General features: G+C 47.8%; 1 protein-coding gene and 1 long non-coding RNA gene across 5 annotated transcripts; both read right to left on the reverse strand.

The window, feature by feature from the left end:
• Positions 1 to 1,719: 1,719 nt before the first annotated feature.
• Positions 1,720 to 9,538, reverse strand: LOC149998789 (intercellular adhesion molecule 5-like). The gene is made up of 8 exons (XM_090292151.1): positions 9,506 to 9,538; positions 7,466 to 7,541; positions 6,159 to 6,425; positions 4,966 to 5,286; positions 4,431 to 4,709; positions 3,683 to 3,949; positions 2,792 to 3,034; positions 1,720 to 2,595 (listed from the first exon to the last, which is right to left on the reverse strand). The coding sequence occupies exons 1-8, from the start codon at positions 9,536 to 9,538 to the stop codon at positions 2,444 to 2,446; spliced, it is 1,638 nt and encodes a 545-aa protein (XP_090148277.1). The 3' UTR covers positions 1,720 to 2,443.
• A 2,644-nt stretch (positions 9,539 to 12,182) lies between these two features.
• LOC149998790 (uncharacterized) lies at positions 12,183 to 17,390 on the reverse strand. Of its 4 annotated transcripts, none has more exons than XR_016513984.1 (4): positions 17,231 to 17,390; positions 15,715 to 15,932; positions 13,687 to 14,824; positions 12,183 to 12,398 (listed from the first exon to the last, which is right to left on the reverse strand). It is a non-coding gene; the product is annotated as an uncharacterized LOC149998790 (long non-coding RNA). The 4 variants fall into 4 exon arrangements; XR_016513982.1 differs by having other exon boundaries at positions 15,715 to 16,705; XR_016513983.1 differs by lacking the exon at positions 17,231 to 17,390 and adding an exon at positions 16,647 to 17,224 and having other exon boundaries at positions 15,715 to 16,054.
• Between the last annotated feature and the right edge of the window lie 897 nt (positions 17,391 to 18,287).

Here is an 18,287-nt window from a genome sequence, read left to right on the forward strand (position 1 = left end):
AAAGAAAGACACCAAAAAGTTACCTTGACTTTTTTAAGAGGATAAACTTTTGAAGTTTATCCCTTCCCTTGAAGATAATCAAGGGAATAGCTGCAGTTGAGTGTGAGCTGGTTGCTCTATTGTTTAGAAGAAAAAAAGGTATGATCCAAACGTTTCAGGGGGTGGGGACCCTGGAAACAAGAAAGCTACCCTTAGAAGAGTGGGCAGAGACTAGCTCTATTATTTTAGAAGAGATGTAATGAAACCCTTTGTGCTTTCAGAAGTGACTAGGAAGGGGCACCTGCTCTCTGGTTGTGTGGCTCTCTGGGGAGGGCAAGGGGAACCGAAATTCCAAGTCTACAGGAGGGACGGGTCTACCTAAATCTGGAGAGCCTTGCTGGACAGCTAATCCAAAGTACTGAGCTCTGAGACGGTGACCCTGGACATGCATGCGGGGTCACCCCTAGCTTGAGCAAGCCCTGAGGAAGCGCATCAGGCTCCTGAAAGAGCCACAGCAGCTGACCCGGACCCTGGACCTGCAGAACCGCGATGTTTCGTGAAATGTGTGAGACACTGTCAACAGCGACACCACGTGTCAGTGAAAAGCAAAGGCAGAGGCCACCTAAGCTTGCAAGTTTTCCCCAAGGTGGAACCGGGAAGTCCAAAGGAACACCCTTCCTCACTCCTGTTTAGTATTCACTGTGCTTTGGGGCACTGCGGTCACTAAGTGGGGTGTGTAGACTGAAATAACTCCAGACCTGAGGCAGCTGATCCCAAGACACCGATGTGGCGGGAACTTCCTGGATTAGACAGCTCTATACTCATCTCCTAAACCTGCTTCCTATTTCCCCAAGTGCTCAATTCAGAAAAGTGAATAATTTATATTACTCTCATTATGAGAGAGCAGTAACTACTATATTTAGTGGAAAATTGAGGCTGAAAAGGTCATTTTGGGGGCATGCTGTTTTGCAAAATCAAGGTATTTCCAATCTCCTCCCAGGAATCCTTGGTCCTAAATTGTTACCCATGTGTGCTTTCCCGGTCATAGGAGTTAAGGCAAAATCGTAATTTCCTGTTGACTTGCTCCAGCTTCCCTCAGAGACCGTAAGCTTGTAGATGGCAGACAGCGTTTTGTTCACCATTGTATCCCCCGTCTGGTATGAGTTGAAACCAAAGTGTTCATACCTAATCTACAAGCCAAACTCAGGAAAGGTCTGGGAAGAATGAACTTTTTCACGTTGATGCCTGATGCTGTGTTCTTTCTGTGTGAAAGGCTGTGGACCTCTCTCTATCTGGAAGTCTGAACTTGAGTTTTGAGGGCACGTCAGATAGGCTGCTGCCCTGAGCTAACGTACCACCTGCCCTGGGCTGGTTGCTTATGCTATCGACTTGACATTCTTAGAAATTGTACTTAAAGCGCAACCATGTGGCTTTTACCAGCTCCAACATTTCAGTGACCCACATGTGACTGATTTGGGAGGAAAGATCTGGTTTTATGGTTCCTGAAGTTTTCTCTTCCCAAAGAACCAAGAAGGAAGCTGAATCATAAAATCACATGGTAAACATTGTCACAGGAGGAGCCCTCCTAAAACTTAAAGGAAATAGTTTGCAAACATATGAAAATACATATTTATTTATGGAAAGGGGGCATAAACATTGAAACTCTACCTAAGAGCCTGAATAAGTAAAAATAATAATAATAATAATTATATATATATGTTAAATGTGAACTCACAGATGATTACTTTATAATGGATTCTGAAAAGGAATTCAGAAATGTTTGGCACCCTTAATCTATGAGGCCAATTTCATGGAAGAACTCTTAACTTCCACAGCAGGGACAAAACTCTGGGCTAGGTAAAACCCCACATGGAACGTCTTAGGATTTTTATTCTCCTCCAAGGAACACCAGATGGTTAGTGAGCTGAAGTCTAACAAGCTTGGGTCGGGAGCTGACATTCCGGAATCCCAGGTTAGAGAAGCCAGGGAGTGCATAGGCAGGAATAGGGTTCTGATTTCTACTCCTCTGTTTGGTACTTACTCCCTTCAAAGTTCTGTCCCTGCACTAAGAAATTGGTTTCCACTTAGTTATGAGGAAACCATAAGAAATGAGTTGCATTTCTGCAACATTTCTATCTCTTCAGTATGATATTTGGGAGCAAAGGGGAGTGGTAATGGGGACAACAAGGCACAGACAGAACCTTCTTTTCTGAATCGGAGTGGAATGATTGAGCACACAGTCCGAAGCAGCAGCCCCACTGAGAACTTCCTGGAGACTACAGCGAACTCAGAGGAGTGCAGCATATGGATGGACTGGATACAAGGGACATGGGGCCAATAACACATTTTACGGGACTTCATAACACAGAGGATGTCTCTTCCTTTCTCCTCTACCCCCTTCCTCCCTTAGAAAACCCCAGCAGTAGAGGTCACCTTCAACCAAAGAGCTGTTTCTATTTAACAATTATTTGCAATGCACATTTCTACTTGACTGCAAACTGGCTTCCCTCTGTATCTCGAAGCGCAGGTAGTCCAAATACACTGCTATGAGCGTTACACTCCCTACGAGGGCGAGAATGGTGATCACGTAGGTGAATCTCATGTCTTCAGCCAGTCCTGCCCAAGCACAGAAGACACAGAATTGGAAAGGTTCAATGGCAAGAGAATCACCCTGTCCCAGCCCACCAAGCCCACTTCTCGGTCTCACCCTCCCCAGCCCAGTGAAATCTTTCTTCTTCACGTATTTGGATAAGAATCCCCACACCCTGGGCCATTTCCATCTTGGGCCTGGCAGCAGGGGACCCACAGTCACCTTGAACAAGGAGAGAGATGTCTTTGCTGACAGAGCCCAGCTGGTTAGTGGCTGTGCAGTAGTACGTCCCAGTCTGGTTCTGGGTTGCCTTCTGCGGTACTTCAAGGTCGAAGATCACTCCATTCCAGGTACACACCAACGACGGCATTGGGTTTCCCTTCGGGACACAGGTGAGCGTCTGTTCCATCCCTTCCATCCATGTCTGGTTGCTAGGGCAACCAGATTCCTCCAACCGTGGCCCATCTGGAAAAAAGAAATCCCAAGGGAACAGAGCTCATTGTGCACCTTCCTTCCTTCTTGGTCATCCTCACCTCTCCCTCCCCTAATCCAAATGCTGTGTCCCCTCCACCCAAGGGCAGATCATCAACTTCCTGCTTTTAGCCACTCTTATTTCCTCCTGTCCCTAAGGGCAAGGAGTCTGAGGCGCAGCACAGGGCATTTTCACAGACACTGACTCAGTGGGGTGGAGTGCTCCGCCAAAGGCGGCCCTGGGGCCCTTGCTTCTCAGTCAGTGAGAACATGGGTAGTGGTGAGCCCGGAGATGAGAACTTCTCCATTTTTCAAAATACAAACTTTTATGTGGAAATTTCCTTTCTCAGAATAAACTCCAGCTATCACTTCCTATGTTCTCAGCCAACTGGCCCACAACTAATGCCACCTGATCACTAACCCATTTCCTCTCTTCTGTGCCCAATTTCCCTCACATTTCTCCCACTCATTTGCTGGGGGTAAGGTAAGCTTGGAGCGCTTTAACTTTTTTCTTTTGATTTTTTTTTTTTTTTAAAGAGAAAAAAATATGGCAACTCTAATAATGAAGCTGCTGGCAAGGATCTCTGGAAACAGGACAATAGTGAGCCTTGCTTTGAGAAGAAGGACCAGGCCTGTACTCACATAAGACACGGAGCTGGGCTGTAGTGGTTTTGATCAACTGCTGACCCTGAACCTCCAAAGAGGCCTCACAGGAGAAATTCCGGCCGTCGTCTTCCTCCGTGGTGGTCAGTAAAAGCCAGGCAGGCTCCCCAGGGGCAGGGAGGTCTGGGGCTCCCTGAAGCCGAAGAGTAGGGCTGGGTGATGTTAACACGTGCCCTGAACAGGTCACATTCATGTCTGTCCCTACCAGTGTTAATTTTTCTGCCTCCAGGATTGGTGGTGGGAAGCCTATAAGAAAAGAAAAGACAACCAAACATCCTTCTCAAAACTGGCAGCTGCTTTGGCGCTCCTGCTACTGGTGGCATCCCTTGGGTAGGCAGACAACAGGGGGAAGACTATGGAGACCATTACTGCTCCGTGCAGAATGGCAGGAGCCGCAAAGTGGTTTGGGAATTTGGGAGCTTTTCCTACAACAAATGCGACATGCCCACATCTGGCTTTGTCTCTGCTGCACGGAGAGCAAGAAGTCTTTTCATCTTACAGACTTCCCCCTCACCTTCAGTGATTGTCCCTAGAAACAGGTCCAAGCATTCACAATCACTCTGTGTAGGCTGGCCTAAGGCAACAGGGTGAAGGTTAAATAAAACTAGTCTCAACACAGGTCTCCTACCTGCCTGCACTTATCAGAAAACCCCCAAGGCTTTACTGTGGAAGTTTTCAGTGGCAGAAGACCCTCAGGGGAAGGAAAGGAAAGAGCCTGGTAACTTACTATAGACGTGCACCAGCTCTCTTGTTTTCTGTTCCATCGGACCCAGAGATACATGGCAGGACACCTCCTGATCGCCAGTCTCCCTGGCCCGAACAGTGGCGTTGGCCCACACAGTGTCTCCCTCCCAGGAGAGGAAGGGGCTCAGCTCCTGGTCTCCCAAGAACATGTGGAATATCACCTCTTTGGCTGGGAACACCCTAGCCAGCTCACAGCTCACGGTTTCTGCTGTCCCGACCTCCAGAAGTGGAGAGATCCAGATTTGGGGGCGCTGAGAGAATTCTGCCAAGAAATGAGGAAAAGGAAAGAAGGGGAAAAAAACCATAATAAATCATGTCATGTAAGAGCCCACAATGTTAGAAGAAAGTAGGGCAAAAAGGTCTCTGTCCCCCAGGGTGAACTTAAAGTCCAAGAAGAGGTGAAGCTCAATTACCCTCACACCCACACCCTAAGTGCTGTGAGAACTTAGTCCTAAAGGCCACAGTAAGGTGAGGAAAATGAGCCTCAGGATTCCTTCCACACCTGAGCGCCTACTCACCAAAAATCCGGAGCACCCTGCTGGCGGAGCTGGAGTGAAAGAGCCTGCCACCATGTGAACGTAGGTCCAGTTCTGCGTGGCAGGAGAAGTTGCAGCTGTGATCCTCCCTTTGCGCTTTGATGTTGATGGTGACCTCAGCTCTCCGGGAGGCCACAGCCAAGCTCCCGATGTTCTTTCTGTATAGTTCTTTGTTACCCTGAAGAAGGGTAAGGGTGAGGTTCTCCAGGGGTGCTACCTTGGGCGCATGGCACTTCACTGTAAAGACTTCATCTGAGGCCACCCATGCAGGCTGCAGCTCCAGGATCACCTGCTTTGGTGGCTCTTTAAGACAAAACGTGGGTTTGATGAGAGAAGGCTACTCACCTTTCCAGAAGGAAATAGTATAGGACAGGGAGCCCATGATAGAAGGTGACTGCTACCCTTAAACCATCTGACCATCAATGTCAGATGGGACAAGTTAGCCTCTGGCTCTTCTTCTGCCCATCAAAGGTGGCTAAAGCCATAAGCAAGAAATATGACTGCTGAGAAGAGGGGCCTTGCTTTGATGGTTGCTCCCATTTTGGGGAGCTTTTACCTCTAGCCAGAGTGCTTCAGAGGTGTGAGCAGCTTCTGAGGGGCTGCTGAGAATCACACAAAAACTATACCAAGTTAACCACACTCTTACCCCACAGGGATCGCACTTGTTCTAAGAGCCATATCTTTGCCAATGCTGTCTGCCCACTTGAAAGACCCTCTCACCCATCCCTATCACTTCAAATCCTAACCATTCTGCAGGAATGAAGCTCAGGAGCCTCCTCTTCCAGGAAGACTTCTCCAACTACCCCAGCCCACAGAGACCCTCCTTTCTCCAATCCCTATTTATTTTAAGAATTTGTGGCAAATAATTCAGCTTTAATTTTATACTTTTTTGACCATTTATAAGTGAGCATTATTAGCATATGCCTCCTGTATGTGAACGTATTCTAAAGGACAGATGTCTGGATGCCCTCCGTAGTATGCTCCTAATTTAAAAGTCTACACCAAATGGAAATAGAAGTAATTGGCTCTAGAATTCCCACAGTATGATGGAAATCTTTATTAAGGGCCCTAACTCTCTCCCCTAACCCTAAAAGAAATCTCTAGTTTCCCTCTAAATAAGGCACAGTCACATTCCCCCATGCCTCTCTTCCTCCCCTGCCCTCAGCCCCACTCACGATACATGGCGATGCCCAGGCTTGCGTCCTTTTGGATCCCTGCGCAAGAGAAGAAGCACTGCACGATGGCACTCTCTGTGACGCCTTCCAGGAGAAACTCCTTCCACTGAGGCCCTTTGCCCACCTGGGTTTTCTTCAGAGAGGTCTCAACTCCACTGGGTCCTGGGTCTGGACAGGTAGTGCTGCAGTTGACCATTAGGGATTGTCCAAACTTTACCAGGGCCTGTTCCGGCTGAACAGAGACCTCAAATAGCCCTTCTGTGGCCCCTGAAATGACCAACCATACATGCCAAAGACTCTGGTGAGGATCACAAGATCCAAACAAAATACAGAGCCTACTTATCTAGTTAGAGAGAATAGAAACATACCCTGAATGAAGAGGTACAGGGGACAAGCCAAGAAAAAGACCCTTAATGAACAAGTTAGAATCCTGAGTCCACCACCAATCCCTCCACTCATCACGTTCCTCGGGATCTGATTTCCTCATTAGTGTCACTGTGGAAACCAGAGCGCCACTAGAAATTCTGCCCGGGAAATCATTCTCTTCCTAGACTTCCAGAAATCTTGGAAGCTCCCAGGATGAACCCCAGGGTCACTCATTTTCCATGGACCTTTCACCTCTTCTTAAAGTGAGACTTCCATTTTGCTTTGGTGCTAAGGCAACGGATGTTTTTGAATGCTTAGTCTGTTTGGGAAATCTCATGTACAGTGAGAGAGACATCTGTCTCGGGTAAATTTTAGATGCCTGATGTAGGTGAGGAGCACGGTCTCATGAAAGCTTTGATACAGTCCCCTTTGGCTATGCCAAGTCCACCATCTACTTCATCTCCCAAATACCAGTCCCCTCTGAGAAGAGACCCTCTTGTAGCAATGTTACCCACTGAGGCTCCAGTTCCTTTCTTGCCATTCAGAGAACTCACTCTTCACACCTGAGCTATGGGCTCTGTCCTATCAAAGTCCTACTGTGGCTCTTCATGACACAAAGGGTGGCAACAAAGAAGTGAAAATATTTTCAAGAGAAGAAAAATAGGACAGCCCTGGGCAGCAGGGAGCCAAGCCAAGAAGTAACATTTCTTATGGAGACTTCTTGCTGGTGGTCTAGTATCCTGTCCCTTAATCTGGGTTATTCCAATATAACCAGAGACTCCTAGATTCTGCATCCTAGTGATCCAAAGAATAGGAATCTCTCCCGAGGGTCCAGATGTGTGAAATACTAGGGTGTTGCCCCATTCAGGACTTCCTATCCTCTTCCTCATTGACCAGCCACCTTGTGCCCTGGCTAAAGGAACTTTTGCAAATAGCTTCACCTGGGGAAGAGATCAAAGCCAGCAGGGTCCAGACACCAAACAGTAGCATTTCCATCCTTATGAGAAAGGCCAACAGCTGGAGAAAAAGAAATAGCAGTGTTTTAAGTCTTTCTTTCCACATTTTATATAAGATTTGGAAAATATCAATTGTTTATATCAAATGTTATTTTGAAAGTGGCAAGAGAAAGGCACAGGAAAAAGGCCTGCCTGCTGTTTCAAGGGCATGCATAACATTATTCAGCTGAATTATTTTTTAATGTCAGTCACATTAACTCATACATTATGGAATCCCAATTAACTTTTGAATTTCTTGAGATAAAGTGCTCTCTTCATAACACCTACTCCAAGCTAGGCACTCCCTAATGATCTGTAGACACTTTCTCAACCACATCTTATCTAATAATTTTAACATTTAGTAAATAAATACTAAGTTCCAAGCACTGGACTGAGTGCTTTACTTTAATAATTCCTCCCCGCTCTTTTACAGATCAGATGGAGGCTAAAAGAAGTGAGGTAACTTATCCCAAATCACACAGCTAATTAAGAGGTGGAGCCAGAATTCAAACCCAGGCATGGTAACTGCTGGGCAACGTTCTTAGTACTTCACTGCTCCTATATATTTGATGAGTCCGTATTATCTGTGCTTTGATGGGGCCACTGTCACAAACAATTCCCAACAGAGGTTAATCAAAAAGCTTCTTCTATTTTATTCATCTGCCCTTAGCTTGCTGATGTTACCTTTCTCTGCAAAGCCCAATCTTATGAATTAATCTCACAGACTATGTTCTGCTCCTAGAGCCTTAGCTAAAAATAGATTTCCCAACTCTGACCACTATAAGCCAAGCTAGTTGGTTTTCCCTTGTGGCTGTCACCAGTATATGTCCATGCCACATACAAAGATATAAGAAAATGGCAGAGGGGCGTCCCTTTTTATTTCATACTCATATACTAACACAAACCCCCAATGTTCCCACAGCGCCAATATTTCCTCCTTATTTTCAAGTGGCATGTTATGAGCAGGTACTAAACCATGAAATTTTATATTCCTTTTCTGAGAAGAAAGATAGCGGCATCCCTAAGGGAAAATACTTTTAAAATCTCTGAACTTCCTTTTGCTTCATCTGTAGATCACATCCCCAACTAAAGGGTTAAACTCTACATTTCTAGACTTGTCCTCCAGCCAGGGAGAGGGGTGGGCAGCGAGGGGAGGGCGGCAGACACTGGGATGCAGTTGGATTGCTTTTTGGCTTCCTGTCCCAGTTTAGGATTCTCACCGCCCATTTACATTCCAGGGTTCCTCGAAATCTCTTGTACACGCCCGAGTCGTGTTCCAGCCTTCCCGCGCTCTCGCGCATGCGCTCTCGGACTGGAATGGGCCTCCTCCCTCACCCCGTTCAACGTCTCTCTGCAATCAGGGCCGCCGCCACTACCCTCTTCTCAACCGCAGTGCCCCGCCACACCACAGCACGCCCCGTAACCGGGGACACTGCTTTCCGTTCCCGCAGCACCTAACACTCTCACCTACCGCTTAGGCCTGTTAAGATGGCGGCCTCCCTCCTTCCCTGGATGGCAGGCCTCACGAGGGCAGGGCCCTTAGTTTTTTTCACTGGTGGATCCCAAGCACCCAGAACGGTCGTAGGAGTTCAGCAGCTCTGACCCAGTGAACGAACAGACTAGACAGGATATTTACAACAGGATATTGGCAAATACTGTGTGAGGACCTGTGCCCGCCATTCGATACAGGGCCTGAGACGGCCCGTTCTTGCTCAGAGGAGTTTCCTCTCCAGTGTGTCCACATGTGGCTCTCGCGCTCTCAGCCCCGCAGGCCATGACGGCTTTTAAAGGGGGATGGTATTTAAAACATTTTTTAAAATATGTGGAAAAGAGACAATCAATGAGCGACCCTTACGGTTTCCAGCCCACTACCGTGTGAGGAGGCGAAGCTCGCCATGAGGCCAGATCTCTATAAATTTCACAAAAAAATCCGGGAGGAGACACCGGCATGAACCCAAGCAAACAAAATAAAATCTAAATCCTCACTGAGGGCCGCTCCTCGCTGCTCCCGCCGCTCATCGGGTCGCTCCGCGGGCCCACCGATTCGCCGGCTTCGCTTGAGACGCTCTCAGGGACAGCCTCGCACCAAGACCGTTAGGTCGCGCCAAGACCGTTTGTTCTCAAGACCGTTTGGTCGCGCCAGGCGGGGGCGCGCGAGGACGCTCCTGCTGAGAAGAGCTTCCTAATCTGCCTAGAAACTCGTGACGTAAGGAACGCGGCTTAGCAAGGGTTGGCTGAGACAGGTGCTAAGACGAGAGGAGGGGTGCGCGGGGAAGATGAGGGTAGGGATGTCTGAATCCTGCTTGGAAGGGAGTGCCTATTTGACCCAAGATAATCGCAACTAAATAAAACAGAAAGAAAGATTTCGTTGCAGAAAATAATGGTTCTATGAGGAAAAGGAAGGGGCTGTCTTCGCCTGTGCCTGTTCCTCTCGCGGTGCCCTCTGAACACTCCAGCCGCTTCGCGCGGGAGAGGGCTGCGCGCGCAGCTGCCTTCACCCCGTGGGTGGCGAAGCTTGCTTGGCGTTGGGCTTCGGTTCTTCACTGGCTCAAGAATCCTATCGGGATCCTCTCTTGGCTCATTCTGGGTGTACTGAGAGACGGATGTGGCGGGACTCTACCAATATCCGAAAGGTCCCTTTCGTGCCCCACCCTCCATATACAAGTCACACACTTCAGCGCCCTAGAATTTCCTTACTTCCTACCAAACGTGCCTGCGTTCTTGCTCCTCTGAACCACGACGGAGCAGTGAGTCGTAAACATGGGGTGAGAGAGTAAATCCATCTCTCTTTCATCTCTCCACCCGGTATCCCTTTCCTCAGCTTCCATGTCAGATGTCTTCCTGGGGTTGGTTCTCAAAACAGTTTCCCTGAGTCCAGATTGGGCCATTCTCATGGCCATCATGTTATGTCTTTGGTTCCTCTGCATTGTTGGTCTGACTGTGAGCCATGCACTGAGTTCCTTGGTGCAGTGAGATTTGAGGACTTGGGTTTTTTGTTTGCTTTCAGAAAGACAGTAATTATGTGCATCCACTTTCTCATTTAATATACCTACTTTCACAGGACACATTACTATTAACCCCATTTTATGGATAAGGAAACATACCGGGGAGGCTTCACTATTCTCTATCAGGGTGGCAGGCAGGGACATTATTAATGTAGTTGGCAATTTTTGTGTCCAGTGTAAGTGTTAAGAACCAACATTTTTCTTTTACATTTACTGGCGGTTTATACAAGAATTGTGTATATGATGTTAAAAATTGCTTTCAACTTTCCTCCTAACCTGCTAAAGAAAACTTTGCCACATCCAGGCCTTCGATATCCAAAGAGGTTGCTGATGTATGACAAAGTAGAGTTAGAAGATCACATGTTTTGAAAATGCCCGTTTTCTTTAAAAAAATCAAGAAAAATGTCTTCTGGAGATGAGTTTCTGAAATAGAATTGTTAGACTATCTTTCCAAACACTTTAAAAAGAATAGTTATGTTTTAGCTTCCTTCTTCTAGTACCTAGCATACTCCTGCTATATTAGGTACTCTCATGTATGTGGAATTAATAATGAATAAATTAACAATTCTTTCCACAAGGAATGTCTTAATGAATTAAAAAAATACAGAAACATATGTGGGTTATGTTACATAAATTAACATGTGTTTTCTGTTTTCAAAGGGCATAAGCCTATGACCGCATTACCTGAGTGATTGTCTGTACGTATAAGCCTCACTTAATCTTGTCTGCATCGCTGCCTCCTGAGACTCAATGTTTTGGCTGAACTAAGTAGCTGGGTTGGTGAAGAATGGGGTGGTCTGTGGGCTTCGCTTTAAAACTGGTTTCTCTTTTCTATCCTAATGGCTTGGACAGAAAGAGCCCAGAGGTCTGAGAGGGGGGGAAACCTAAAATATTTCCCTCAGCACAAACTAAGTATAATGGGCAAAAGGGTTTTGGACAGGTGAGATGTGCCTGGCACACCTTCCTCCAAAGAAGCCCTTCTTTTCCCTAATGTAGGACATTGAAAAATTAATACCTGCCTTTTGTCATCTAGTGGTTATGGACTGAATGATGTCTTTTAACCCTGTTGCCAGATCTGTTGCCCCCAGAATACAACAAAGATGCCAGCCTGTTAAATCAAGCATGCTGTTGTCTGGGGACAGCCAACTGACCTGGAGTCTGCACGATCCTTCCCCACTCTTATTAGGGATTTCTGGACCCAAGGGTAGGTAGGACAATGACCATGTCCAACTTGAAGCAGCTAGAGGAGATCGAGGCCTTCGCCCATTGTCCTTTATAAGATTATAAAGGGTCTTAAGTCTGAGAGGGAGGGATTGTTATTTTTTATTGTTAAAATATTTATTTATTTATTTAAAATATTTATTTATTTATTTACTTATTTTAAAAAAGAAGAATATATGAAAGGGTGAGGCAGGAGAGCTTGTATGTCCGACCCATGGGCACAGACTTGGCGGGGGGGATTGTTGGGGGAGGGGGGGTGCTGGGTGGAGGGGAGCAAAGGAGAAAAAATTGGAACTATTGTAACAATATAATCAATAAAATATACTTTAAAAAAAATAAAGAAACATCTCCACTGTGGTCCTCTCGGTTTACACATGACAGTCAGGAACCAGGGGCCTGGGCCTGGATAGGAACAAGAAGAAAGCCCTAGAAAATCATTTATGCCTGGGACTCTGGTCAGTTTTATTTGTAATGGGGAAGGGAAGAAAATAACAGGAAGTGGAAGCAAGAGAAGAAGGGAGGAAGCATTCGGAAGGGAGGAGAGGGGTTTTGGAATGACCCCACCGCAGGCCTGCACCCTGTCTCATGCCAGGCGACATCCTGTCATCCAGTAGGAGAGTGGCCAGCCTGAACAGTGCATCCTCCAGGCTGCCCTGTGGAGAGAGAAAAACCGGTTCTTGCTTCCCGCACAGTAGCTGCTTCTCCACCCACGTGACCCAGTGCTTAGCCAGTCTTCCACGCAGAGCGCCTTCGTTCCTAGCTCTCATCTATCTTCCTCCGGCCCCTCTGATCCTTCCCTTATGTTTCCCTTGTCCACGGTGTTCGCACTCTTCCCCAGTCAGTGTGCTTTGGCATTTTCAAATCCTCATGTCCTTCTGAAGAGGGCGAACACTGTTTTACAGGGCTGAGAGTTACTATATTTTCCAGGGGCAACTACTGACTGTCCCTCCAGAAAGGTTCAGCCTTGTCACCATGTTCCTTCTTCTTCTTTTTTTTCATTTATTTTATTTTGTTGTTGTTCAATTACAGTTGTCCCAATTCCGCACCCTCAACGTTGCTCTCCCCTCCCTACAGTCAATCCCCACCCTGTAGTTCATGTCCATGGGTCTTTTATACTTGTTCCTTGACTAGACCCTTCCTTATCTTTCCCCAGTTATCCCCCTCCCCATTGTTGTCCCTTCTGTTGCAAGGTGTTTTTAGAGTATGCAAGGCACTTAACTCCTTCCATCTTCACAGTTGCCTGCGAAGGCAGCCATTGATACTATTTATACACCCAGTTTAAAGCTCAGAAAAGTTAAGTAATCATGCCAACATCCTGTGTTGGTAAGCTGACAGCTTTGGGGGTGACTGCCCAGCCAATGAGAAACACATTTTTATGGAAACTGTTGCTGCCAGTTATGGAGTGAGGAGCCCTGTGGCAGCCGTGACAGTACTGCCTTAATTGTTCCCATACCTACAGTTGATGGAACCAAGTGGGGCACAGGGTCCAAGGTGCACCAATCGGATTCTCTGGCCCAGGCACTTAGACTGGGACTGAGCTTAACCACTTAGACCATAGTTTGTCTTGTGGACCGTGGAGCAGAGAAAGCTGGTCTGCAGAGAAATAGTGAAGCAAAGGCACCAAGAGGAGCAGAACCCTGCCAGGGAAAGCTTGCTGACAGCTTCCAGCCCAAGTTCCATTCTCTTCCTGAGGCCACGCTGCACCTTTGTGTGGGCTCAGCAAGACACCGTGTCCTTGCAGACGAACTCTCCCTCAGCTAGCTCAAATTAGTTTGTTACTGTAACCAAAAGGCTTTTGTTTAATACAAGTCAGAGTCCTGAGACCTGTCACTATCCCACTCCTTTCTAGACTGCAGAAACCACCTGATCCTGGCCTACTGTCCCTCCCACACCCCTCCTGGGGCTCTGCCCACTAACTGAGTCCTACAGTGTCCTTCTCACCAGTTCTTCATCCCCCCTGCTCTGGACACAATCTTTTTTGCACAGTGGATGGCTGAGAAAAGATTGGGGCTCAGCAGCTCTGAAAAGGAGAAAGAAGATACCTGTGAGAGCAGGTGACAGTCGCAACAACTGAGGCAGACACTCACTCTCCCTGCCTAGGCATGTGCCTCCTGGGGGCTGGCTATCCAGACTAGGTAAGCCCTCCCTTCCAGAGGCCCTTTTAGACATCCCTACAATGGCTGCTGGTGGTCAGGGTGGCCCAGGCTGGGGGAAGGAGGACTGAGTTTTGGGCCTGTTTACTGCCATAGTTTTTAGCCAGAGTGGATGGTGGTTCACCCAAAGTTTGAGAGTTTCTAGGGAAAGGAAATGCCAAAGAGGCAGCACAGAGACCAAGGTCAAGTCCTGCCTAATGAGGGCTCTTCAGGTGAAGATCCAGGGACATTAATCAGAATACAAAAGAGGAAGTGAGGGGCAGAGTCAGGCACCTGTGGAGTCTCCTGGATCAGCTCTGAAATGGGGAGTTTGTCCTCGACCTTTGGTCAGATCGTTAACCAAAGAGGGTACCGCTTATTAATGAGAGCTGGGCCCCCAGGATCACCAGTCTGGCTACCACTGATTCTACAAGCCTCAGTTTGCTCTTCTGTAAAGTGGGAATAATAGTTTTTACTGCATGGAAAGTTGGATGAAACCAGCTATGCGTGAAAAGTGCTTAGTACAGAATGCGCTGTCAATAAATGTTAGCTGCTGCTCTCCTGCTACAGGCTGTGCAGAGCCTTTCTGGAAGGTGCTCAAGGACACCGCAGCATCTCCCAAATGGGTGGGCATTGGGGCCACTAGTCACACCCGCTCAGCAAAGGAACGCCCTGATTCCTTGACCTACCCCTCTGGGGACGTTCTCAGACTGCAAGTGGAAAAGAGAAGTTTGGTGAGTAGAGTCTGGTCCCCTCTCCCTCCTCCCACCCTGGGGCCCAGGACAGACCTTGACAGACCACGTGGCAGATGTTTTCCGAGTGACTCTGGTGATCGTTGCACCAGTAGCGGCTGTTGATCTGGAAGATGCCATAGTCAAAGCTGCCATCTGTATTTTCATTTACCTTTGATATGTTGAAGTTGCTTTCTACAAAAGCCAGGCACAACCCTTGGGAAAAAAGAGAGGAGGGTATTTAGAGGGGGCCAAGCTAGGGAGAAGGAGGATGAAGGGAAAGAGAAATGAGAAATGAAAAGGAAGGAACAAGGCCTAAGAAGCTAGCAGACTAGAAACACCCCCTAGCTTCTCCTTGAATCCTTTGGTCCATCACCCAACCATCACCTTAATCATTCATCTGTCCATCCATGCTTCCGGCACCTACTAATCATCTACTGTGTGCCAGAAACTGTACAAAGCCCTGCAAGGGGTTTTTAGTTGGGTCAAATGCAGATGCTGTCTTCAAAGGGCCTATAGTACAAGAATGAAGATATATACCTGAAATAAAACCCACAAAGCAAGTTAAAAGAAAAAAGTGTTGTAAGACAGGTGTGCCCAAATTCTGGGCAAAATGGAGATATCCCTAACATGCAGTAGGATGAAGCCTTTGCAATGGCAGTTCCCTTTGCCTGGAATGCTCTTCCCTAAACCTTTGGGTGACCAGCACTGCTCAATGTAACCTCCTCAGAGAGGCCTTCCTTGACTTCCCCTTCTAGAACAGTAACCCCCATCACTCCTCCTGCTGTGTTCTTCTGCTTAGCATTTATCACCACCAGGAAGTGCTTTATATTTTTTTGTGTTTGTTAATTGCTTATCTCTTCCCCAAGATGTGAACACTATAAGGGAAGGGGCTTTGTTTATATCCCCAGCACCTAAAATATTTCCTGGCACATAGTAAGTCAATAATGGCTGAATGACCATGGAATGTTGGGAAAGGTTTCTTGGAGAGGGATGCTTTTTTTGAACTTGACTTTCATAGATGAAAGAGAAAAAGAAAGATGGCCACATAGGGTATGACCAGTAGAGTAGAAATCAGGGGGAGGGGGTGAGAAAATGGCACTCACAGTCACTCAGGGAGTACCCCTCGAATCCATCCAACTCTTCCTGGTGCAGCACCTGGGCCAAGTCACAGCGGTTGATAAGACTGGCCTGATTTCTGGCAACGAGGCAGCTGACCAAGGCGATGAGTAACGCCCCCCTCATCCCCAGAGGGGAGCAGGTGCGTTGGAGGGCCTGCAGAGCTTAGGGCCTCACGGGATTCCTGCTGGTCTTCTCTGAGAGTCTGAGGAATCAGGAGAGAACAGCCCATTGTCCTCGCTCACTCACTCACTGCTCCCCATCTGGCCGTTTCCGGTCTCTTCTCATTTATTCTGTAGTATTCTGGCTGGGGACCTGTATCTAATCCTAGGAAACATCAGGCAAAGCCAAACAGAGGGAACGTCTCTAAAATAAACCAGTCTATATTCTTCAGAACAGTCAGTGTCGTGAAAACAAAGAGGGGGGCTATTTCTGTCACTAGCAGTGTGTGTGTGTCGTGTGGGTGTATCTTTCCCCTTAAACTAGGTCTGTGTTCCTGAGGTCAGAGGACTCGGTTTCTCCAGCCACCAACTACATGAGTCAGGCATGAAGCAGCTTCTGCTCAGACAAGGTGGCTACCCTGGTGGCCATGTCTCCTCACGGATCTTTTGTTCTATCTTCTAAGACTGACCCTGTGCTATTCTGAGCTTGCAACCATTCTTTTGTTTTTCTCTCCCACCCTAGAGTTGCCAGATTTAGAAAATGAAATTATAGGATGCCAACTTACATTAGAATTTCAGACAAGCAACAAATATTTTCTTAGTATAAGTACGGCTCATGCAACCCTACCCTGCCCTGACTCGGTAGATTCCTTCAGGGACAGGTGTCCCTGAGCCCTGGGAAGCACTGAAGTTCACTCTTGGGATCCCCTTGGGGAAGACAGTTGTTCTGGCCGGTACATTCCCCTTCTGAAGCTTACCTCTCTCCTGCCCCTCTCTGATCCCAGGTCCCAGGCAGCCTAGGGATTTCTCTGAGAATCTGTAGAACAAAGCTGTTTGGGTAGGAACCTACTCTTTTTCATGAACTACACTCTAGCCCCACCCAGCTTACAGCTCTTCATGTTCTAAACAAGGTGGGAATTCTGGGCCCCACCCTACCCTGCCTTCTGGAACCCCTTTTTTGTGACATCATTACTCTCCTGGAAATACTCTGTCTGTGACTTGGGGCCTATTTCAGCTTCAGACAGAAATGGCAGATGGGCCTGGAAGGAGAGGTGACAACTATGATGAAGACCACTGGGTAGGACAGGGTAGAAAGTGCTCGTTGTTCTGTCTGTCCACCTCCTCCCCTCCTGTGAACAGGACTGCCTTGGTGGGGAGCTCCATTCCACATTAGGTTTTAGCGGGGCTGCCAGTCACAGGGCTCTGCCCTCCAGGTGACAGTGTAATTTGAGTTGAAGCAGAGGAGAGCAGCTCATCTGAGGGGATAAGCCTCCTTGAGGAGGAAGCAGAGTCCAGACAAACTTCCAGTCCCAGAGTCCACCCTTTCTAAACACAGTCTTACCTTTATTGTAATCCTGCAATTTGATAAATGTCCTTTCTTGTGGAAAACAAGTTTGAGTTGGGTTTCTGTCACCTGCATCCCAAAGTGCACTGCCTAGTAAGTCGGCATGGGGTTAACCATCTATGGAATGATGACCTGACAACCTGACACCTCTGCGTGAAGGCCAGCCGCAGCCGGCAGCCGTCCGTCTTGAGAGACGATGGTGTAGCTTCTTAAGAGTCTATCTGCACCGCCGAAAATGGCTGTGCAGTCTGACTCGGGAGTGACACGGTATCTGTCTCCTCCCGTGTTGAATCGACATCTTGCGATGACGCTGGAGTGTCCTCTCCAGTGGAGCTGAAGCTACAGAGCCTGGGCAGGGTGATATGGAGGGTCTGCTGTTGCCCATGCAGCAGACCCCCCCTCTCTTCGCAGCTGAAGGGTCCAAGGGAAAGACGGAGTCGATACAGCTTGGCTTCAGGTGCGCCGCAGGAGTTGCCGGTGTTGACTACAATGTCAAACCGCCTTAGGGACTCCGGCTCCGGATTTTCTGTCGGGGTTTACTCCCTTAGCCTTTCCCCTGAAGAGGTATGCCGCAAGGCAGCGGAGGTTTTTTGGAGTCAGAGTTTTCCTTCTCTGATGTGCCCTGACTGGAAGATCGAACCAGCGACACTTAGCTCGCAGGCCGACGCTCAATCCACTGAGCCAAACCAGCGAAGGCCACACATATCATTATCATTAGTCACCAAGGAAATCTGAGAGAGATTTCTATCAACTGGAGCAAAAAAGAAGCAAGAGAAAGTTTTGTTACTGATGGCCACTCTACCCCGTGAAGCAAGATGGCAGGGTCTGACAGAAAGAAAGTAGAAAGGGCTTTCTAAGTGGGCAGTGCTGCCCCATGCCCTAGGCCTGCAGACTTCTCCCAGTAGGGCAGCAGCACATTGCATCTTGGGATATGAAGCCAGTGGGAGCTGGGGTGTGGGTAAAGCCCTAGGAGGAAGGAATCCTTGGAGTACTGTTACCAAGCCCATCCAGTAGAGGAGGGGCGGATCCTACCACTCACTACCTACCAGGCAAA

The sequence above is a fragment of the Furipterus horrens genome, unplaced genomic scaffold (assembly GCF_987537825.1).
Source record: "Furipterus horrens unplaced genomic scaffold, mFurHor1.1.pri manual_scaffold_11, whole genome shotgun sequence".
Lineage (NCBI taxonomy): Eukaryota > Metazoa > Chordata > Mammalia > Chiroptera > Furipteridae > Furipterus > Furipterus horrens.

Coding starts and splice junctions, on each gene's coding strand:
- LOC149998789 (XM_090292151.1), bottom strand. CDS start 9,538: ATGAGCGGCGGGAGCAGCGAGGAGCGGCCCTCA. Junction 7,542..9,505: donor GCAGCGAGGAGCGGCCCTCA/GTGAGGATTTAG, acceptor CTTTTTCTCCAG/CTGTTGGCCTTTCTCATAAG. Junction 3,950..4,430: donor AGAGCTGGTGCACGTCTATA/GTAAGTTACCAG, acceptor CTTTTCTTATAG/GCTTCCCACCACCAATCCTG.